The following is a 24,783-nucleotide window of genomic DNA, read 5'->3' on the forward strand; positions in this document are numbered from 1 at the left end:
GAAAAACCTTGTATAAAAAATTATAGTCTCGGTGGACAGCGCCTATACCTTTTTTCGGTATGGAGGGGAGTTGTCGCATATTTAAAAAATGTAACGCCTAAAAGGCAACTGAATTGCAGCTAGAAGAATAATTTTTGGAGAAAGTACTCGTAGTACAAAGGCGACGGCATAGGAAGGACGTTTGTTAGGAAGTTGGCGGTAAATGTTACGTAGTCTCATAAGGTAGCACATGAGCTCACGTGGAGAGCTGGGAGCTGCGCCAGTACGTTGGGGTAACTATTTATGGGCAGCATGGCCTATAGCACATTATAAAGGCGGAACCGTCGTCGTCCGAAGTGAGGTCAGTACAGACAGCAGTCCAGGCTGGACGTCTGTGTAGGATAGGGGCGGGGCCTTGTAGTATTCGCTCTGGCTTTGCCCGCGCTCATCCATAGCTGCACCTCCCTCCATGGAATTTTGTAACCAGGACTAGTGTACTTTCGTTTGTCATTATCCAATTCATGCTATAGTCATTCAAGTCTTGTCTTCGTTCAATTATTTCCTGACCGAATTCCATAACTCTTTCAGACTACTAGGTATCCATTTCCGAGTTAGCTGACTGGATGGACTTTCACCAGTCTCACTGAGTGTCCAACCTGCTTGCTGGACGCGACAAAACGCATATGCTCTCAAAAGTCCGTCTCACCATTACAGTCAACAAAGAAAGCCACAACACAACGGTGACAAACCAGTAAGGAAGGGGAAGGAATAAGGATGCAACTGTGAGCCAACAGAACATGAGACATTATTGATACTGGACAGGGTTGGCACTGATGTGGCCGGCAAGAAAGGGGAGGAATTGTGGGAGTGGGGCTAAAGTGGGTGGTCAAGGGCGCGGGGTGAGGTGAACCAAAATTAACAATGTAATTGGGCTCAGATCCATACTATCTCACAAATATAAATAAAACTTCTGTGGAGCCCATGTATAAAACTTATTGAAGTACTAATAAAATATGTGTACCCCTGTATATAACATGCGTTACAAGACTGCTTGAGTATGTGCTACATTAAGACATACACCACAATTAGCACGCAGGTTAAGAAAATCGTTAAATCCCAAAATAAAATAAATGTACAGTATAAAGTATTTTCTGAAGTATAAAACAATAGTTGTTCCGTTACTAACAGCATGTTTGAGTTCAGTGGTTAAATCAGTAGGTCACTCTTTAAAAGACTTTTGAGTCTCATATTTATCTATAATAATGACAGAAGCTGAAGAAATTAATTAAAATTTGTGTCATGGCGCACCTTCCTAGTAAGCAAAGAGACCTGGGTTCATGTTCTGGCCATGGCAAATATTTTACTTTATTTCTTCAGCTTCAATCACTACTTTAGTAACCATTATAGATATGCGAGACAATCAAATGTTTATTAAAGTATTGGAGAACAAAGTCGTGTCTTAAAGGTACATTTAAGTAACCATTAGAAGTGTATGTCCAAACATCTACATCTGCAACTACTAAACATGATAGGTAGTATACCACCAATGAAATACAAAACATATTAGGTGATAAGCAACTAATGTAAGTAGATGTGTTGTGGTGGTGTTGAAGGTGGCAAGATAACTAACGCAACTAAGAATGGGAAGCAATTTAACGTTTGGTATAATACTATGTATATCCACATCTGAAATGCTTACAATTATTCTAACGTAAAACAAAAATAAAATAAAGTTTGGTATAAAGCAGTCACTGGTTAGTTATTCTAAAAACAGTACGTAGAAAGCTCAGTGCTTGAGACAGCAGAGTATTCTTTAGACTGTCAAAATACAAAAATGTAATATGTACTGGAATAATTACAGATTAATTTCTATTTCTGTTACATAATGTCTATAAAATCAGAGCTAATGTATGTATAGTAACTAAAAATTCTTTTTAATGTAAATAAAATAATTTTTTTAAAAGTATGATTGGGGGGAGGGGGGGGGGGGGGGGAAGGGTGGACAGGAGTATACAGAAGTAAATCAGTGGACTAGTAAATAGGATTGTGGTATAAGTTGCATGCCGGAAAAAGGAGATGGTAAATTTGAGTAAACAGGTGATGAGGGAGTAATTAATAGGTTAATGAAGCATTTGATCAAGCAATCTTACAGTGTATTTTATAGACAGGGTTACACATATTTTATTAGTACTTCAGTAATTTTTATAACATGGACACTACAGAATATTTTATTTGTATTGCCAGATAATATAGATCTGAGTCCAATAACCTTCTGAATTTTCGTTTTCCCGCCACTGACCCTTGGGAACCCTCTTCTCCAGACTACCCCCACCCCCGAAATTGGGCCCCCCTGCATCCTTGCTACCCACACCAGTGCCAACCCTATGTTTCAATAATGTCTTATGTTCTATTGGCTCCACTGCTGCATCCATATTCCATCCTCTCCCCACCATTTCTCACCACTGCGATGTGGCTTTCGTTGTTGACTCTGATGGTGTGAGGAACTTTTGGAAGCATTTGGGTATTGCCGTTGCAATTTTCATCGATATATATTACTACTCGCCTATACAGTACACCATGTTTTACACAATTAACTTATTACAATGTAGAAACTGCATGTTTATCTGGACTCCCCCCAAAAAAACCTTTTTTATATTAGGTGCATTGTGCTACCACCTACTGCCAGGTACTCCATATCAGCGACCTCAGTAATCATTAGACTTCGTGAGAGAGCAGAATGAGGCAATCCGCGGGATTCACGGACTTCGAGTGTGGTCAGGTGATTAGGTGTCACTTGAGCCATACCTCTGTATGCGAGATTTACACACTTCTAAACATCCCTAGGTCCACTGTTTCCGACGTGATAGTGGAGTGGAAACTTGAAGGGACACGTCCTGGACAAAAGCGAAAAGGCCGACCTCATTTGTTGACTGACAGAGACCGCCGACAGTTGAAGAGGGTCGTAATGTATTATAGGCAGACATCTATCCAGACCATCCCACAGGAATTCCAAACTGCATCGGGATCCACTGCAAGTACCATGACAGCTAGGCGGGAGGTGAGAATACTTGTATTTCAAGGTAAAAGCGGCTGCTCAAGGGCCACACATCGTGCTGGTAAATGCCAAACGACACCTCGCTCGCTGTAAAGAGCGCAAACATTGGTCGATTGAACAGTGGAAAAACATTGTCTGGAGCAACGAATCACGGTACACAATGTGGCGATCTGATGGCAGGGGCAGGGTGTGGGTATGGCGAAGCCCGGTGAACGTCATATGCCAGCGTGTGTAGTGGCAACAGCAAAATTCGGAGGCGGTGGTATTATGGTGTGGTCATGTTTTTCATGGAGGGGGCTTGCCACCCCTGTTGGTTTGTGTGACACTATCACAGCACAGGCCTATATTGATGTTTTAAGCACCTTCTTGCTTACCACTGCTGAAGAGCAATTCGGGGAAGGCAACTGCATCGTTCAATATGATCGAGCACTGGTTCATAATGAACGGCCTGTGACGGAGTGTTTACACGACAGTAACATTCCTGTAATGGACTGGCTTGCACAGAGTCCCGACCTGAATCCTATAGAACACCTTGGGTATGTTTTGGAAAGCCGATTTCGTGCTGGGCCTCACCGACTGACATCGATACCTCTCCTCAGTGCAGCACTCCTTGAAGAATGGGCTGCAATTCCCCAAGAAACCTTCCAGCACCTGACTGAACGTACGTCTCCGAGAGTGGAAGCTGTCCTCAAGGCTAAGGGTTGGCCAACACGATATTGAATTGTAGCATTACCGATGGAGGGCGCCACAAACTTGTAAGTCATTTTCAGCCAGGTGTCCGGATACTTTTGATCACATAATGTATTATGATAAGACACTTAATGATGTTCACATGTGAACTTCAAAACTTCAATAAAGGGATTCCATGTCATATACTCTAAACATTATGACGTAGAGATTTATACAAAGATCAACCTAAAATAAATAGTTCAACTACCTTGGTCCTAACACAGCACTGATTACGTTGTGCGTGTTGTGATGTCTCTGAGGCGCTCTTTGGAAGATCGTTTCATATACTCGTATGTCCTTTCCAGCTGTCGTTCCAACACATTACAGTTGCACATACCTCGTTGTTGGTTAGCGTTTTCATATAAAAGCTGCAGCATAGGGTACAGAAATGAAAGTCTGCAACTTGTTTCGGTGCTTTAGAGATGTTCTAACGTTTGCTAATTATTGTTTGTGCATATATGGTTTTCTTACAAGCACTTGTATTTCATACCAGTCTGCTGTGCTTTGACATATAAGAAATGTGAAGAATGATGGTATTTATACACTATATTCGTAGTTGCCTTGTTTCTTGCTTTTGTGGTTTACACTTCTGCTGTTTATTCTAAGCCGGCCCGAGTGGCCGTGCGGTTCTAGGCGCTACAGTCTGGAACCGCGCGACCGCTACGGTCGCAAGTTCGAATCCTGCCTCGGGCATGGATGTGTGTGATGTCCTTAGGTTAGTTAGGTTTAATTAGTTCTAAGTTCTAGGCGACTGATGACCTCAGAAGTTAAGTCGCATAGTGCTCAGAGCCATTTGAACCATTTTTTGTTTATTCCAGTTTTTCTGCTTGAATATGGGCCAAGACCGAAACCTAGATTGTATAATAATAAAATAAAAATTATTGCACCCAAATGGCGGCAGTATCATCCAAAAATTTACTAAAATAAAAATTATCAATATTCTGGACGAGTTTGAGATACCCAAACTTCTTGAGTGTTCTTAAATTTTTAGGTCTCAGTGATCAGCTGGTTACGAGAAATAAATGACACTATGATGTGTGCTTCATTCACATTGAATAACTGTACATTTCTTGAGTACACTCGCCCCTCTGATCACTGTGGCTTCGTTTACGTTCTTATTTAACATTCTGTTCAGGTTCATTATCTCACCCCCCTCTCCCTCTCCCTCCTCCCCGCCGTTCTTTATTCCAATTCCTTGTTTCCCTCCCATTCCTCATTTCTTACCTCTCTTCACCTCCCTTATTCTCCTCTTTTTTTTTCTCGATCTCCCTTCCTTCCGGCCCTAAAATATTTATTTGTTAAAGCAACGGTTTTCTTATGCTGCGATTACCTGCTTGCTTTGTAATATTCTTATTTTATATTTATGCACCCCTCATTCGCATATTCACCCTTCTTTTGAAGTGTTATATTTTGTTTATTAGTATGTCTACGCACTTACGCTGTGCACCCAGAGCCGCCACTCAGCGCTTGCTTAGACCTCGCTAGTTCGTCTTAGTTAACTCACTGACCCACTCGTTCTGGTGCTTGGGTGGGTTATCTGCACCGCCTATTCACATGTCGTACTCCATGTTTGTGATCGCCTATCTTTTCCCCGCTTTCCATTTCATCTTAGTGACTGCTCTTTCGTTTTACTGTTACTCCTTAGCGCACACAAATTTTATATCGAGTCCGTGCTCATTAAAATTTTTAACGTTCTAGTATTACTTTACTCACCTTGCCATTCTAGCCCGTCCTCCTGGTCCAAAATTGACAACTGCGTATTTCGTTTTAATCTTGTGTTATTGAGGCATTGAAATTATATGACTAAAGCGGCTTTCAACGTTTTAGGGCAAGTCTAATAACTTTTGCACCTCACCCTTAGCTCAACCTCTGTGATTATCGGTGCCAGATAGGTTCGCCAACTTCCACGTACAATTTTTTTTATTTGTTACAGATAATCTGAAGATGCGCCATCCGCACGAAACTTAGTAACAACGCATTTTGCAACAGGGACTCGCTGTTCCTTTTGGAATACTGTGAAGGATTTCCTCGATTAGCAATACTGCCTTATTTGTGTAAAGATGCAATATGAGACATATGTTATTTGTGTGGATAATCGGGTGCAATCCCACTATACTTCATGTATTTACATCTGGAACATTCTGAAGGGGCCTCTTGCAACTAACTTCATCCGATTCGTTCTTCAGTGGCGACGCGCAAGTCCAGCAAACAGAGAACTTTGTAACCATTGTAAAACCCTCATGAACCAGGCTTGCAGATGCAGAAGACATGCTTTTTATGCTTTTTTGTCGAATAACTCTTAGAAGTTCGTTGAAGACATTGTCCTGTCTGTCCTTTCTGAAACTGTCCTTTTGTACACAAAGCATTAAATTTGCTGCACGTTAGATCGACAACGAAACCGAAATCATGAATTTCCAGCATGGTGCCCTTCATTATAACATCCCAAAAAGTATATAACTGTAGCTTATACTGCTGCGCTAATTATAGGGTTAGGCAACTGTCTTAACGCTGTCGTTTTATGCCACCCGTAATGCTTGATCTGGCCTTCAAAAGTCATGACCGAGATTTTCATATTCTCTCGCTGGTTACGCATAAACGTGACCTTCGAACTCACCTTCATCCCCACTTTCATTTCTAGTATATTGCTCGTGGTACTCCCTCCTACAACTGCACAAAAATTTCCGACTACAAGAACTATTCCCCATATTCGATCTTTAATAGCATCTTCTTGATTGGGCTGTTTTTAATCGTACCTTGAGTGTAATGAAAGAAAAACAACTTTCGTGAACGTTACGCTGAAACTAACTAACTTGACAGGTAGATCCAAAGATAGCCCTCACAAGCACAGTAGCTTCACAGTCAGAAACCCTACGAATACAACGATGTAATTACTTTATGCTGTTAAAACTGACAAAATTTTTAGGTAAAACTCACACAAATGACAGTTTTACGAAGTGGTCGATTAGGCCAGTCAATGAAGACTACGAAATTTCGAGTGTGGGAAATAATTCGTGAAGTTGCATATTTTTGTACGTTGGTAGGAGGGAGTGAGTGTGGGAGTGGAGCTGCGTTTGAAGATCACTATCGTACTTTTCTTGAATAACTCGAGAACTACAGCCTCTAGCGAAAAGTGTACCCCAGTGTAAAATTTAACTACATTAAATTCACTACGAAAAAGATCGTTCAGATGTTCAAATGTGTGTGAATTTCTAGGGGACCAAACTGCTGCGGTCATCGGTCCCTAGACTTACACACCATTTAAACTAACTTAAACAAACTTATGCCAATAACAACACACACAGCCATTCCCGAGGGACGACTCGAACCTCCGACGAGAGGGGAAAAAGATTGTGTCATCTTTTTGGACGACTGTTAATTTACGTGTAGCGAGCTAGAGTATCTGAAAAGCTTTGCGCGTGGTTTTTGAAGGTCAGATTAACAATGCAGGTTGCATAAAACGACAGCTATAGGGGCAGTGGATCAGCCTATGCAATACCATACCAGAGTGAACGTGCGCACGTCGAGGGATTGTGCAGAGTTTCTTGAGGAAGAAGATGGCGGTATGAACCCTTATCCTAAAACGTAATCCAACGGCGCTACAGGACGTCAACTTCTATGACACCCCATCGGAGCAGAGCGGATAGCGAAACTCGTCGTAACAGGTGTGATACCATTCAGGATGTTGCATTGCAAATACCCCAAATACCCCCTCGCCTGGTCATAAGAAACGTACATTTGCTGCCAACACAGTGGCCTAGGAGCAGGCCTTAGTTTTGTAGGGTCGTTGGGTAACGTCTTCTGGAAATGGGTTCATATCCTACATGTAATTCTCAAGACGCCTCTGCTCAGAGTGCGTCGGTATCGTTTCTCTAGATTCTGTGTAGCTCAAATTTTCCACTCTGGCATTGCATCCATCTACATCTAAATCTACAAGACTACTCTGCAATTCACATTTAAGTGCTTGGCAGAGGGTTCGTCGAACCACAATCATACAGCCGGCCGAAGTGGCCGTGCGGTTAAAGGCGCTGCAGTCTGGAACCGCAAGACCGCTACGGTCGCAGGTTCGAATCCTGCCTCGGGCATGGATGTTTGTGATGTCCTTAGGTTAGTTAGGTTTAACTAGTTCTAAGTTATAGGGGACTAATGACCTCAGCAGTTGAGTCCCATAGTGCTCAGAGCCATTTGAACCATTTGAACCACAATCATACTATCTCTCTACCATTCCACTCCCGTACAGGGCGCGGGAAAAACGAACACCTAAACCTTTCTGTTCGAGCTCTGATTTCTCTTATTTATTTTGATGATCGTTCCTACCTATGTAGGTTGGGCTCAACAAAATATTTTCGCATTCGGAAGAGAAAGTTGGTGACTGAAATTTCGTAAGTAGATCTCGCCGCGACGAAAAACGTCTTTGCTTTAATGACTTCCATCCCAATTCGCGTATCATATTGCCACACTGTCTTCCCTACTACGTGATAATACAAAACGAGCTGCCCTTTTTTGCACCCTTTCGATGTCCTCCGTCAATCCCACCTGGTAAGGATCCCACACCGCGCAGCAATATTCCAACAGAGGACGAACGAGCGTAGTGTAAGCCGTCTCTTTAGTGGACTTGTTGCATCTTCGAAGTGTCCTGCCTATGAAACGCAAACTTTGGCTCGCCTTCCCCAAAATATTATCTATGTGGTCTTTCCAACTGAAGTTGTTCGTAATTTTAACGCCCAGGTACTTAGTTGAATTGATAGCCTTGAGAATTTTACTATTTATCGAGTGATCGAATTCCAACGGATTTCTTTTGGAACTCATGTGGATCACCTCACACTTTTCGTTATTTAGCGTCAACTGCCACCTGCCACACCATACAGCAATCTTTTCTAAATCGCTTTGCAACTGATACTGGTCTTCCGAAGACCTTACTAGACGGTAAATTACAACATCATCTGCGAACAACCTAAGAGAACTGCTCAGATTGTCACCCAGGTCATTTATATAGATCAGGAACAGCAGAGGTCCCAGGACGCTTCCCTGTGGAACACCTGATATCACTTCAGTTTTACTCGATGATTTGCCGTCTATTACTACGAACTGCGACCTTCCTGACAGGAAATCACGAATCCAGTCGCACAACTGAGACGATACCCCATAGGCCCGCAGCTTCATTAGAAGTCGCTTGTGAGGAACGGTGTCAAAAGCTTTCCGGAAATCTAGAAATACGGAATCAACTTGAGATCCCCTGTCGATAACGGCCATTACTTCGTGCGAATAAAGAGCTAGCTGCGTTGCACAAGAACGATGTTTTCTGAAACCATGCTGATTACGTATCAATAGATCGTTCCCTTCGAGGTGATTCATAATGTTTGAATACAGTATATGCTCCAAAACCCTACTGCAAACCGACGTCAATGACATAGGTCTGTAGTTCGATGGATTACTCCTACTACCCTTCTTAAACACTGGTGCGACCTGCGCAATTTTCCAATCTGTAGGTACAGATCTATCGGTGAGCGAGCGGTTGTATATGAGTGCTAAGTAGGGAGCTATTGTATCAGCGTAATCTGAAATGAACCTAATCGGTATACAATCTGGACCTGAAGACTTGCCCGTATCAAGCGATTTGAGTTGCTTCGCAACCCCTAAGGTATCTACTTGTAAGAAACTCATGCTAGCAGCTGTTCGTGTTTCAAATTCTGTAATATTCCATTCATCTTCCCTGGTGAAGGAATTTCGGAAAACTGCGTTCAATAACTCCGCTTTAGCAGCGCAGTTGTCGGTAACAGTACCATCGGCACTGCGCAGCGAAGGTATTGACTGTGTCTTGCCGCTTGTGTACTTTACATACGACCAGAATTTCTTCGGATTTTCTACCAAATTTCGAGACAATGTTTCGTTGTGGAACCTATTAAAGGCATCTCTCATTAAAAAGTCCGTGCCAAATTTCGCGCGTCTGTAAATTTAGCCAATCATCGGGATTTCGCGTTCTTCTGAACTTCGCATGCTTTTTCCGTTGCCTCTGCAACAGCGTTCGGACCTGTTTTGTGTACCATGGAGGATCAATTGCTGTTGCTACTATATCTTTGAATTTGAGCCACATCTCGTCTACATTTGCATAGTCAGTTCGGAAGGAATGGAGATTGTCTCTTAGGAAGGCTTCTAGTGACACTTTATCCGCTTTTTTAAATAAAATTATTTTGCGTTTGTTTCTGGTGGATGCAGTCGCAGTTACGAATGCTAATTGACTTTTTAATGCCCCAATAGAAGCTTGCTATATCAGTAGCTCTCTGTAATCACTAGTTATTTATTTTAAAAGTAGCGCGCTAGGCGGTAATGAAACACAGTGTTTCAGAAGCATCCATGACGACGGCTACAAATTCAGGACCGTATGAACAGTGACCACAAACTCAGTGAATCTGCGGAAACTACATTTCGATAATTTCTTTAGTAAATCAGTTTCACGAGTCTCAACCAGCTCACACACTTCCCATTGCAATACCTCATTTTTTGCACAACTGTAAGCGAATCTTTCATTAAATTTACGTTTTTCCATGTACGTCGCAGACTGGATGCATCTACGGTAAATAACTTGGCAGCTGGCCGTAACTGCCCTCAAACAGGACCCAGCAAGCTGTTAAAAAGCACTTCAGGATGGGTTTCTATGGTTTGGTCACATAAACCTCATGCAAAAGTCGTTTAGGACCACTTAACCTATCTAATTATTAATTTTAATGTTCTGTTGCCCAAGCCAGTGGAGAAAGCTGCAAGGATCTATATGGAGCTTCATATGGCAGTAATCTTTTTCATGCGTGCTAACAGCAGTCACATGTTGCATAAATTTTGGAACCTCGGCAACAAACAACCTGGTATCTTCATAAAGGAAAAACGAAGCCGTTTCTTCAATATAAGCAATTCAACAAGTTCTGTGACAGTGTCACTCCCTATACCATCACTTTTGGGATGCAATGAACGGAAATAAAAAACACAACAAGAAACCGACAGAACTATTTTTTTAAAAAAATTGAATATATCGGAAATTAGTTAAACTGAATAAATAATGATGAGAGAATTTATACCAACAGGGCAAGTGCGAGAGAAAATCACGGAGGGAACGAGGCACGCTCTATTAGTTGGAGAACGCCCTAAGCGAGCTTAACACGTTTGAAGCTGAGCACTGTATTAAGAGACTTGGACCATTAATAGCGGCACACATGCAATACAGACGCAACGCACACCTTAGTTCATACCGTTTCTCTCCGTCATCGTCGACCGGAGTCGCCGAGCAGTTCTAGGCGCTTCAGTCTGGAACCGTGCTACCGCTACGGTCTCAAGTTTTAATCCTGCCTCGGGCATGGTTGTGTGTGATGTCCTTAGGTTAATTAGGTTTAAGTAGTTCTAAGTTCTAGGGGACTGATGACCTCAGATGTTAAGTCCCATAGTGCTCAGAACCATTTGAACCATTTGGATCATCCCCGTCATCCCTTATCACAGAGCAAGAGCGAATGAGCTCTCCCTTCTTACATCTCTTGCATGTGCAGTTAGGAGAAGAATATTGCTTTGTATAGTGGACGATCCTATGAAGTGATGTCACGGTGTTTTCGAAACATGAACAACGGAGGTGAATAAAAACTGAATGCACCAGAGGGCGTGCGGCACGAAACCATCATCAATATCAGGCTTACGGGTAATCCGCATTTTCGTGCGGAATAGTGGCAAGATGGGTGACCTTCGTATCGCGTAAATGGACAAAGATCAACGACAAACGATTTGCAAGGTGGCCGGAGAGAAAGTATTAGAGCATATGACTGCTTCACATTCTGAAGGAACTCTTGGTCATGAGAAAAAATACACCGAATGATGGAACAGTGGCTACGATTCGACGCTGTTCGTACCTCTCGGAAAGCAACGAAGTGAGGCTTTCTCACGCCTTATCATTACGCTGACTGTTAATGGGCGAAATCGTACAAGCCACACCTGAAATGTTAATCATGCCAATCATGCCGTCATTACATTCGTCAGAATCTCAGAATTAAGTCCATTTTTCATTCCTTTGTACAACTGTGATGGTGTTATCCTAACGCATACCATTCCCCACCTTCATGCCATCAATGCGCTGTGTTATTGTTCGTTTTTGGAACAAAATCTGCTACCAACTTTGAGAAAGAAGTTCGGCACTTTTCGTATAACCCACCAATCAGTTTTCGCGAAATGTTAGAGTACATAGGACGCGAGTTGTGATTGCTCTACTCGATCGATAGCATTGTCGAAGCGCTGTACCATTGACCACACTACCCGGATTTAGACGCTTGCGACTCTGACTGTATACCAGACATGAAGGAAGCGCACTGTTACACAGAGTCGTAGGTTAGTACAACCGCTCCATTCGAACTATCAACGCAACTGGCCCTGATAAATGAATTCTACATCTTGCACATTGCTGGCAATTCGTTAAACGCAAAACTAGTGACTATTATGAAGGACAGTAAAACACTGAAACTTGTTTCTACGTTCTATCTGCTGTAAATAAATATTTACTGCTTTCGAACATCTGACCCTCGTATGTTAGGACTTACAAACAATGAAACGGCCTGGAATTCAGCAACAAATGGGTGTGAGTTCTTTTGTGTGTCTGTAGTTGGTGAAGGAGGGTAGACTACTGAATTTATTTGCGGTGCAGGGCGGCCTGAAGGCGGTGGTGTGGACGGACTTCCTGCAGAGCGGAGTCACGCTGGCAGCCTTCATCGCGGTGCTTATCCTGGGGGTGGTGAGCGCCGGCGGCTTCGCAGAGGTGTGGCGGGCCGCCGATGAGGGCGGCAGGGTCTCCTTCTTCGTGTGAGTAAGCAAAGTGCGACACTGCACAATATTATAGCGGTAGGCGATTAGGCAATAGTCTTTGCAACAGATCCATTTTTAATGGGATGACATTCTCAGAGCGTAAAATTACATCTGGCGTAACTGGACTTTTGTTTCTGACAGTGATTCTAATTCCTCACCTGGCTTCCTCAGCTACAGCACAGTCACAAGATCTCAATCTTAGTAGCCGTAGAGTAGACGCTCGGTCCTGTGAAAAGTTGTATTAAGAAATATCTGCTCCTCGCCTCTCGCTGCTGAGGCTTACTTTGGTTAAATGGAAAAGAAAGATAACAGAAAACACATGTTTCCAGCATGTATGGGAATTCGATGTACTGCCTACCCTCCTTCTCCTTACGATCTCTGTCCATCTTTTCCTCGCTCTCTCTTTGTTCATCTCCTCCTCCGTCCCCCCCTCTCTTTCCGTCACTTCCTCCTTCCCTCACTCTCAATCTTCTTCTGTTTTCTCACTCTCCCCCCGTCTCTCGGTCCATCACCTCCTTTCCATGTAAATTTCCCTTCTCCCTCTCTCTTCATCTTCCTCCATCTGTCACCATCTTTCTGTCCATTACCTCTTCCTCCACTTTTATGTCCATCTTCTACTGCCCCATTTTCTCCATCACCTCCCAGCCCCTCTCTCTGTCCATCTCTTCCTTCCCACTTTTTTTCTCCTTTTTCTCCCACCCAGCCGGCCGGTGTGGCCGAGCGGTTCTAGGCGCTTCAGTCTGGTACCGCGCGACAGCTAGAGTCGCAGGCTCGAATCCTGCCTCGGGCGTGGATGTGTGTGTTGTCCTTATGTTAGTTAGGTTTAAGTAGTTCTAAGTTCTAGGGGACTGATGACCTCAGATGTTAAGTCCCATAGGCTCAGAGCCATTTGAACCATCTCCCACCCATCTGTCCATCTCCTCTTCCCCCACTCTTTGGCATCGTTTATTTTTATTGCTTATTCAGATTACGTGTCAGTATTCCAGTCATAACCAATTAAGGCATATATAGAGCTTACGTGTTTGCTAACAAATATTCAACGTAAATCGTTGAACGTTTCGAGATTTTTGGTTAAGACGTTTCCTCTTTAAACTTTACATTTTTAGAAAACAGGTATATGAAAACACGCGCGTATGTGACTATTTAGAAACAAGCGGTTAAGAATTTTCGAAGATTTACGATTTTGAACAAAAGAACATTTACGTTTTTATTTATGTAGATGAAAATGCTGGTGTTTTTGTACACTCACTGCACAAATACACAAAAGAACAGGCGTCTTCGAATGCAATATTGTCTCAAAATTTCAAATGAATCTGTGAAGAGTTTTCGGAAATTTATGATTTTGAACAAATGAACATGAAGTGTTTGCACATTTCTTTATTAATACATATTTATTTGGATACTATATGGCGCTCCAGTAGATGTACAAAAACGTGCACGTATTAGAATCCAACGTTGTATCAAAATCTCAAAGAAATCGAATAAAGAATTTTCTGAGATTTACGATTTTGTACAAACGAACATTTATATTTTTATTTATATAGATAGTTATTATTATTATTATTATTATTACGGTATTAATTAATATAACTATCAATTAACAACGTTTTACTGCACTCTTATTATCTTCTGCCAAGCTTCTCTAGTTAGTGTATCCTCTTTGCGTGTACCGTTAAACTCCATTATTTCGTTGACGCTGTCATTGCAAGAACATCTGCAAGGTGGTTTGAAGTCAAAATTTTTCGTAGGCCACAGATGATCAGATGTAGCACTATAACAATTTTCTTTCAGTTCTATTCTCTATCACAGTTTCATTTGCCATCACTCTAGTTCTTACTTCATCGTTAGCTTTTTCCTCCATTCTTCATAGTCAGGCGCTCCTTCGTAAACGATGGGTTTCTGCAGCTGTCAGCCTTTTTTGGACTTCAGCATTTAACATCCATAGTTCTCATCCACATCTTAGGACCGATTCAACCACTAGCCTATCCGCTATTTTCCATTAGGTGTTAAAATATTCTTGTCTTATAAGAAAGAATTAACGCACCCTATTACTTTTCTGCTTTGTTGTATTCTATAATATACTTCCATATTACCCAATCCACTTTTGTCAATCTAAGCCACTACATATTTAATTTTCTACCATTACCGAACCGTCATTGACGTGAACTTCAAAACTAGTGTCCTAATGTATCCAGTCTCTTCCGAAAAAGAACTTAATATTCTAGAGTTAATGTGTTTTTATTTACTTTTTTAGATATAAATATTAATTTTCATATTCTTTTTCGGACAAACTTTAAAGTTCTTAACCTATAATTACCAGTTATGCCGTTTTTGTAGCTGAGTGGTCAGCGTGACAGACTGTCAATCCAAAGAGCCCGGGTTCGATTCCCGGCTGGGTCGGAGATTTTCTCCACTCAGGGACTGGGTGTTGTGTTGTCCTAATCATCATCATTTCATCCCCATCGACGCGCAAGTCGCCGAAGTGGCGTCAAACCGAAAGACTTGCACCAGGCGAACGGTCTACCCGACGGGAGGCCCTCGTCACACGACATTTCATTTCATTTCATCAGTCCCCAGTTGTCATATTTCTGACTTAAACGTATCATGAACTCAAGATCGTATTCACATCGTCATAGAATGGCTTGATCAATAGAAATGATTTATGAAAACAACTGTATATCGTCCTAATGTTTTTCCAGTTTGCGAGGCTTCCCTTTACATTTTCGAGCCTCAGAAAGTTTTTATGGACCACCGATCCAACCCGCAAACTGGAGAACAAGGATTTGATGAGGGTTTACCACCCTAGGACGGTTGACATCATTATGTCTATAGAGACAACCTTCTAAGATAAGACTTTGTTAAGAATTAGCAATAAATTAACCATCAGCCATTAAGGAAACACTGTAAACGCTAATGAAGGAGAGTTTGGTCTAAGAGCAATTCGGATTTTAGACAGAATATTCGTCCTACCGTTGCAAGAAGGCTCTTGCTAATAGTGGGCGAGAGGTTTGTAGAAAATGGAAGAAATTGATGTACAGGGTGTCCCACTAATCTTGACAACCCGAAATAATTGTTTATCCAGATGCATATTACAAAATGTTTCAAGCAAATGTTCTTTAACCGTCTGGGGGACATCAATCAGCATGATTGCCTTCGTTGTAGCTTTGTTTTTTACTAAGTCATAATCAGCAGTATGACTTTTTTAAATGGCACCCTGTATTTTTAATTCGGTAATTCATTTCCTCTCCTAAAGACTTATTTAAAAATGTATCATAGTGTTCCATTCACTGAGACATATTGTACATACAAAAATCGACTAGCAGTGGGACGACCACATAAAACAAGATGGCTATTCATATCCGAAATCGAGATATGCTAAATAAAAACCAATGGGATTGCGACTGACTGCTATGTGCCGCTGCTACATTATACTCTACGGTCGAACCTCCACAACAGATCCCTATGGAATTAAAGTTGGTACAAAGTAGGAAAAGCAGACGCCAGACTGAGATTCATAGGGAGAACCTTAAGAAAATGAAACTCATCCACGATGAAAGTGGCTTATAAGATGATAGTTCGACCGATTCTTGAATGTTGTTCAACAATATGCTATCCTTGCCAGGTACGTCATGGGATCGTTTTGTCAGTGCGAGAAAGTTACAGGGACATTCGACAAACTTCAGTGGCAGACGCTACGAGAGAGGTGTTGTGCATCACTAAGAAGTTTACTAGTGAATATCCGAAAGAAAACTTTCCGGAAAGAGCCGGAACACACATTACCTCCTCCAAAATACATATCGTGAAGTAACCACAGCAAGAGAATTCGAGAAATTAGAGATAATACAGAACTTACAGACAGTCATTCTTCCCATGAGCCATTCGCAAGTGAAACAGGGTAGGAGGGATCAGTTAATGGAACCAGAAGCCCCACACCGTTAGGTGGCTTGCGGAGCATGATGTAGATGTACGCTATGTAATCAAATGTATCCGGACACCTGGCTGAAAACGACTTACAAGTTCGTGGTGCCCTCCATCGGTAATGCTGGGATTCAGTATCGTGTTGGCCCTCCATTAGCCTCGATGACAGCTTCCACTCTCACAGGCATACGTTTAATCAGGTGTTGGAATATTGTTTGGCAAATGGCAGCCCATTCTTTGCGGAGTGCTGCACTGAGGAAAGGTATCAACGTCGGTCGGTGAGTCCTGAGACGAAGACGACGACGTTCCAAAACATCCCAAAAGTATTCCACAGGATTCAGGTCAGGTTCTGTGCAGGCCAGGGCATTACAGGGATGCTGTTTTCATGTAACAACTCCGCCACAGACCGTGCATTATGAACAGGTGCTCGATCGTGTTGAAAGATGCAGTCGCCATTCCTGAATTGCTCTTCAACAGTGGGAAGCAATACGATGCTTAAAACATCAATGTAGGCCCGTGCTGTGATGTTTGGTTTATGAGCACCCACTCGACCATGAAATCCTCCCGCCCAACTGTCAAAGTACTTGCAATGGATCCTGATGCAGTTTGGAATTACTGTGTGATAGTTTGGATAGATTTCTGTCTATTACACATAACGACCATCATCAACAGTCGGCGGTCTCTGTGAATCAACAGACGAGGTCGGCCGGTAGCTTTTGTGCTGTACGTGTCCCTTCACGTTTCCACTTCACTATCACATCGGAAAAATTAGACCTAGGGATGTTTAGGACTGTGGAAATCTCGCGTACAGACGTGTGACACAAGTGACACCCAATCGCCTGACCGCCTTTGAAGACCGTGAGTTTCGCAGAGAGCCCCTTTCTGCTCTCTCATGATGTCTAATGACTACTGAGGTCGCTGATATGGAGTACCTGGCAGTAGGTGGTAGCACAATGCACCTAATATGAAAAACGTATGTTTTTGGGGGTGTCCGGATACTTCTGATCACATAGTGTAAGTGCTGTGGTGTCCATTTTCAATTTTGTATGACTTTAAGACAGATGGGTTGCACATCAAACTACTTTTACACATCGGATGATGCCCCAAAAGGGTGAAACGCGCCACTGATATTAACCAAGACTGCTTTTGTTCTGAAATGATGCATATAAACGTAGATAGTCGTCGCTTCAAGTCAGCTGTTCACCGTTTGAATGTTATGGCCGTTAGCGTGCTACTGAGTCAACTACTTTTCTAAATTCAAGAAATACTGTATCCATCCAAGTTCCGACAAATGTAAGAATTATCGCACAATCAACTTAACAACTCATGCATCCAAATTGCTGACAAGAATCATATACAGAAGAATGGAAAAGGAAACTGTGGATTTGCTAGACGACGATCAATTTGGCTTTACGAAAGGTAAAGTCACCAGAGAAGCAGTTCTGACGGCGCGGGTGACAATGGAAGCAAACCTAAATAAAAATCAGGACTTCTATAGTGTCAAATTGTGCAAGTTCTTCGAAGTCCTGATAAGTTGGGGTTAGCTATAGGATAAGGCGGTTAATATATAATATGCACTAGAACCAAGAAGAAATAAGACCAAACGACTGATGATCTCAGAAGTTAAGTCGCATAGTTCTCAGAGCCATTTTGAAATAAGACCAAAAGCAAATTGCATGAACTAAAAGGAGTGTGAGTCAGGGATGTAGCCCATCGCACCTACTGTACAATCCGTACATCGAAGAAGCAATGACGAAAATTGAAGACACGTTCAAGAGGGGGATCAAAATTCAAGGTGAAAGATATCAGTGGTAAGATTTGCTGATGACAATGCTCAGGAAGAATGCTGAGGAAGAATTACAGTAGGTATTGGATAGAATGAACAGTGTAGTTAGCGCAGAATATGAACTGAGAGTGAATCGAAGAAAGATAGAAGTAATGAGAAGTAGCAGCAACGAGAACAGCGAGGAACTTAATATCAGGATTAGGGATAAAAAAGTAGGCGAGTTCTGCTACCTAGGCTGCAAAATATTTCATGACGGACGGGGCAAGTAGGACATAAAAAGCTCACTAGCCCTGCAAAAAGAGCATTCCTGGCCAAGAGAAGTTATCCAGTATCAAACGCATGTCTTAATGTCTGAGAATGTGCTTTTGGGGCACATCATTGTGTAGTATTGAGACATGGACTGCGAGAAAACGAGAACAGAAGAGAATCGAAGCCTTTCCGATGTGGGGCTAGAGAAGAATGTTGAATTTTATGTGGACTGATAAGGTCAGGAATGAGGAAGTACTCTGCAGAATCGTCGATGAAAGAAGTACATGGAAAGCATTGATTAGAAGAACGGCTAGGATGCCATGACATCTATTAAGATATTAAAAAGTTGCTTCCGTGGTTCAAGAGGGAGAATAATGACTGTAACCAGACTAGAATACACAGAAGCGGCAAAGAAATTAGTATAGGCATGCATATTCAAGTACAGAATTAGACGCTGTAGTCGGCGGCGCCTACATAAGACAAGTGCCTGGCGCAGTTGTTAGAACAGTTACTGCTGCTACAATGACAGGTTATCAAGATATAAGTGAGTTTGAATGAGATGTTTAGGTCTACGCGTGTGTTCTTGATGACTTTACGACACAAAGCTTTACGCCTCGCGTGGGCCCGTCGACACTGACATTGGACTGCTGAGTACTGTGAACTTGTTGCCTGGTTGGGCGAATCTCGTTTCAGATCGTATCGAGCGGATGGACGCATACAGGAATGGAGACAACCTCACGAATCCATGGATCCTGCATGCCAGCAGGGAAATATTCGTTGGTGGAGGCTCTATAATGGTGTGGGGCGTGTGCAGTTATATGGGACACCTGATATGTCTAGATACGACTCTGACAGGTGACACGTACGTAAGCATCCTGTCTGATCGGTTGCATCCATTCATTCATGTCCATCGTGCATTCCGACGGACTTGGGCAATTCCAGCAGGACAATGCGACATCCCACACCTCCAGGCTTGCTACAGAGTGGCTCCGTTAACACTATTCTGAGTTTAAACACTTCCCAGACATGAACATTATTGAGCATATCTTTGATGCCCTGCTACATGCTATTCAGAGGGGATCTCCACCCCCTCGTACTCTTACGGATTTATGGACAGCCCTACAGGATTCATTGTTTCAGTTCTTTCCAGCACTAATTCAGACATTAGTTGACTCCATGCCACGTCGTGTTACGGCACTTGTGCGGGCTGGCTGGGGCCCTTCACAATATTAGGCAGGTGTACCAGTTTCTTTGGCTCTTCAGCGTATATCCGTCATATGACTGAGGTTGCAGATTGCAAGTGCTACCATCCAGAAGAACTAGAAAAAATCCTTGCTCAAAAATACACTACTGGTCATTAAAATTACTACACGACGAAGATGACGTGCTACACACGCGAAATTTAACCGACAGGAAGAAGATGCTGTGATATGCAAATGATTAGCTTTACAGAGCATTCACATTAGGTTGGCGCGGTGGCGACCCTACAACGTGCAGACATGAGGGAAGTTTCCAACCGATTTCCCATACACAAACAGCAGTTGACCGGCGTTGCCTGGTGAAACGCTGTTGTGATGCCTCGTGTAAGGAGGAGAAATGCGTACCATCACGTTTCCGACTTTGATAAAGGGCGGATTGCAGCCTATCGCGATTGCGGTTTATCGTATCGCGACATTACTGCTCCCGTTGGTCGAGATCCAATGACTGTGTTGCAGAATATGGAATCGGTGGGTTCAGGAGGGTAATACGGAACGCCGTGCTGGATCCCAACGGCCTCGTATCACTAGTAGTCGAGATGACAGGCATTTTATCCGCATGGCTGTGTCGTATCGTGCAGCCACGTCTCGATCACTGAGTCAACAGATGGGGACGTTTGCAAGACAACAACCATCTTCACGAACAGTTCGACGACGTTTGCAGCAGCATGGACTATCAGTTCGGAGACCATGGCTGCGGTTACTATTGGCGCTGCATCACAGACAGGAGCGCCTGCGATGGTGCACTCAACCGACGAACCTGGGTGCACGAATGGCAAAACGTCATTTTTTCGGATGAATCCAGGTTCTGTTTACAGCATCATGATGGTCGCATTCGTGTTTGGCGACATCACGGTGAACGCACACTGGAAGCGTGTATTCGTCATCGCCATACTAGCTCATCACGCGTCGCGATGGTATGGGGTGCCATTGGTTACATGTCTCGGTCACCTCTTGTTCGCATTGATGGCACTTTGAAGAGTAGACGTTACATTTCAGATGTGTTACGACCTGAGGTTGTACCCTTCATGGGCAGCTGTACCTATATACGCCACGCAAGCTCTGTTTGACTCAATGCGCATGCGCTATTACGGCCAGAGGTGGTTGTTCTGGGTACTAATTTCTCATGATCTATGCACCCACACTGCATGAAAATGTAATCACATGTCAGTTCTAGTATAATACATTTGTCCAATGAATACCCGTTTATCATCTACATTTCTTCTTGGTGTAGTAATTTTAATGGCTAGTAGCGTATGAGGAAAGCGCTAGATGGGTTTTCGGAATTCATTGAGCTGATTCGACGGCAGTTTTGTGGATTACTTCTGTACTCCGCTAAAGGACGCATGTGATGAATGCTTTCTTCTTGTCACTGGGTTGTTATTTTTGTAAGTGATCTGCGGCATGATATCGTTAAAATGGAACCTAACGCAGCGTCATGTTCTGTATAGAATGCAATAGGGATAACATGGGTCAGAGGATGCATATTTAATTTCTGTGATTTTATCTGTTTCTCAACGAGTTTGTCAGTAACATCTGTATCACTTATTTTCTGTGTTTATTGGAGAAGTGAAATGGGGCAGTGCTTTTATGCCTCCCATCGTAAAGAAAACTTCGACAACGTAGATCAGCATTCTTGGTATTGCTTTTCTACACTTAATTTCAATTAGTCGGCCGAAGTGGCCGTGCGGTTGAAGGCGCTGCAGTCTGGAACCGCAGGACCGCTACGGTCGCAGGTTCGAATCCTGCCTCGGGCATGGATGTTTGTGATGTCCTTAGGTTAGTTAGGTTTAACTAGTTCTAAGTTCTAGGGGACTAATGACCTCAGCAGTTGAGTCCCATAGTGCTCAGAGCCAATTTCAATTACCGAATGTATTTCATAATAACTAACGGCGAAGTTTTTCTCACTTAAACTTAACTGTTTGATCCACTTTTACTCTTAGCGATGTATCACCTAAGTGATTATCTTTCCTTATTCACTAGTTGTAGCCTTTATGGACATAATAATTAGTCACTGCACTTTGAATATTTTTCCCGTATATTTTGCAATTACCAGGACGTGGCTGGATGCTAAATGCCTTTTCGCCCCTTTTGTCCGCAGGATGACCCCGGACCCCTTCGTTCGCAGCTCCTTCTGGGCAGTGGTGATCGGCGCGACGGCATCATTCGTGGGAGGCTGCGCCGTCCACCAGGGCATGGTGCAGAAGTTCATGTCGCTGCCGGATCTGGCAGCTTGTCGAAAGTGAGTTTTGCCAGAGGTTGAGAGGAACTCACATACCCAGCCAAGACCACTAACACCCTCCTGTACATTGCCACTAGATACGGAGGTTGCTTTTTCATGTCCTGATTGCCGATTGTGCAAAGAATTTTTACCACTAGTATCTGGCTGAGAAGGAAGGGAAGGCAGCAGCGTGAAGTTTCTGATCGCCGAACTTCGCACCAGTGTCCTGGATTAACTCCCAAATCCCTCGGCATGTCTCATAGAGGCACTTGACATTGTTGTTGAAGATTCGTCCGTCGTATTGGGTTGATCAGTCTGCCCATCCCGTTGAGTTATTCTATAGGAGCAGGATGTGTGCCAGCAACAGGTTTCGTTCTGTCCTAACAATAGACACTTGACACTGTACTGAAAAAGAAATAATTAAAGACTTGATATTTGATAACAAGTTGGAGGAGAGCAACATCAAACTACCTTCAGTACTGTCTAGCCTAGAACGACAATGCGGAATACTCTTGATGATAACTTCCCTAACTTTATGGGAACATATGAAAATGTGTGAAAGTTATATATATGAAACTGGAACACTACAGTAAGGGATATGGATTTTTCCAAAACGGTAGTTTTATGTTAGTGAATCCTATAGGAGGAAGGTTCTGAGAATTCCATGATAAGTTTCAACCACAAAGCATGATCACTTGGGATAAATAAGAAAAATATCAAAAATTATTTCTTAGATTCAAAAATGTTAAAATGTGTGTTAATTCCTAAGTGATCAAACTGCTTACGTCATCGTCCCTAGACTTACACACTACTTAAACGAACTTAAGCTACGAACAACACACACACACCCATGCTGGAGGGACGCCTCGAACCTCAGGCGGAGGCGGCGCTCGTCCGTGTCGTGACGTCTCAAACTGCGCGGCTTTCTTAGATTGAGGAAACAGATAAAAGACATAGTGACCTAGTTCTAAGACTGTACTTGATAATAAGTTGGTATTGATGAAGGGTAGACGGGAAACAATTTAGTAAAGAAGAGACCCCATACTATCAAATGGGGCAATGCTTAACTAAGAGATAACGAGCTCATGAGAGGTTTTTACTATGGTGGACATAACGGCCCAGACATTTACCAGAAATTGTGGGGAACATAATACAAAAGCTTAAATAAAGGTATCTTGAATTCGTTATGAGAATTAATTTAAGTAAATTTATTGTTGTACAATTTAACTCAAGCAAAATAACTGTAAACAACGAGAAATAAAAATTTACATGTATTCGTATGCATGGATGGGCGGTTGCACTGTGAAATATCAGCCAGATGATAAAAGTTTCAAAAGCAGAGTGGCCAGTTGAAAATGGAATTAAAACGAGAAAGTAACAGCTTAAAAGTAAACTTAATTACTGAAAACTAGATGCATCTTAGAGTAACATAGAGGACACTAACAAAAATGTGCATAAAGAGTCACAGTAAACTCTAGATGAAAGAGTTCACAGGTGGTATGGAAACATTAAACTGTTCCATAAAAGGAAATAAAGGTACGTTTAAATGAAGAGCGGGATATATGGCAAATTTGTGACTTTCATAGAACAATACAGTTTATAATCAAAATATCCACGGGTATGCTGCCGGTCTATAGTGTCCAACGGGCACAATATTTTGGCGATCATACATGTCGCCATCATCAGGTGAACTGACGGACTGAGCTCCTGTGAACGTGCCGGCACGGAGATCCGTACGCTATGGCTGCTCAGAGGGAACTGGGTTCGGTCGCGGCGGCGGCCGATTTAAATACCCTCCGCCCGCGGCGCGCTCCCTCCGCCGTCCGCGCCCAGAACACTAAACTGACACAATATTTTCAGCGCAACGCAATCTGAATTTCAAAAATCCCTACAAAAGAATGGCCCTGACTAACAATAATCTATACCTTTCATCAATCACTTACCTAACAAAAATCTTCGTTACTCGAACTACCGCAATACAGCGAGCGCCAGTACTGCCAGCTAAAAGATTGTAACTACTGAAGGCACTAACTACTGACAGGCATAGTTAGCAAATGAAAGGTTTACCTTAACAGTGTTTAAGAGTCATAATACATATATCAGTTCATGACATCCAGTCTTACGAATTTACTGTCTCTGATGGACACACGTCCACATCATCGGCTCTCAAAACTCCGCCATCTCTCTCCCCACATCCACCACTGCTGGCGGCTCACCTCCAACTGCGCAACGCTACGCGCTGTTAACATCCAGCTGTCCATCACTACAATAGCCAACAACAATGCAAACCAGCCACAGACTGCACACAGCACAGCCAGTGATTTTCATACAGAGCGCTACGTGGCATTACAAATAAAAAAGCCTATACAGCCTACTTACAAGATGAGTACCTTTTTCAGAGATCAGCAAACGTTAGTGATCATAATTAATCTTAATATGATGTAAAAAAAATGTTGTAATTTATTTCTTGGATGTGGAATAGCTGACGAATCGATTGAAAAATATTTTCGAGAATCGTAAGAAAACTACAGTGGAGCATAAACAATTCTCAAAACTTTCAACGGACATTACCAGGACATATACCAGGGGTATAAGAAAGATTTTGCCAGGACAGTTAAATTCAAGTTGAGTTGCATATCCACTAACGGAAAAAAAATCGCAATAGCATGAAGGAGTTGTGCTAAATAAACAGAAGTTGATAGGCGTGTTTCTAGACCTGAAAGCTGACGGCTATCCGGATTAAGCGCCAGTCGTATGAGACCGG

At 42.7% G+C, this 24,783-nt stretch overlaps 1 protein-coding gene across 1 annotated transcript in view; it reads left to right on the forward strand.

Moving 5' to 3' along the window:
- The window catches only part of LOC124795295 (sodium-coupled monocarboxylate transporter 1-like), a 114,373-nt gene that overhangs the window by 52,983 nt on the left and 36,607 nt on the right, over positions 1 to 24,783 (forward strand). The window contains exons 6-7 of the mRNA XM_047259253.1: positions 12,432 to 12,586; positions 21,900 to 22,040. Of these exons, the coding sequence (XP_047115209.1) occupies positions 12,432 to 12,586; positions 21,900 to 22,040 (296 nt within the window). The remainder of the gene's footprint in view (positions 1 to 12,431; positions 12,587 to 21,899; positions 22,041 to 24,783) is intronic.

This window comes from Schistocerca piceifrons, chromosome 4 (assembly GCF_021461385.2).
Source record: "Schistocerca piceifrons isolate TAMUIC-IGC-003096 chromosome 4, iqSchPice1.1, whole genome shotgun sequence".
NCBI lineage: Eukaryota > Metazoa > Arthropoda > Insecta > Orthoptera > Acrididae > Schistocerca > Schistocerca piceifrons.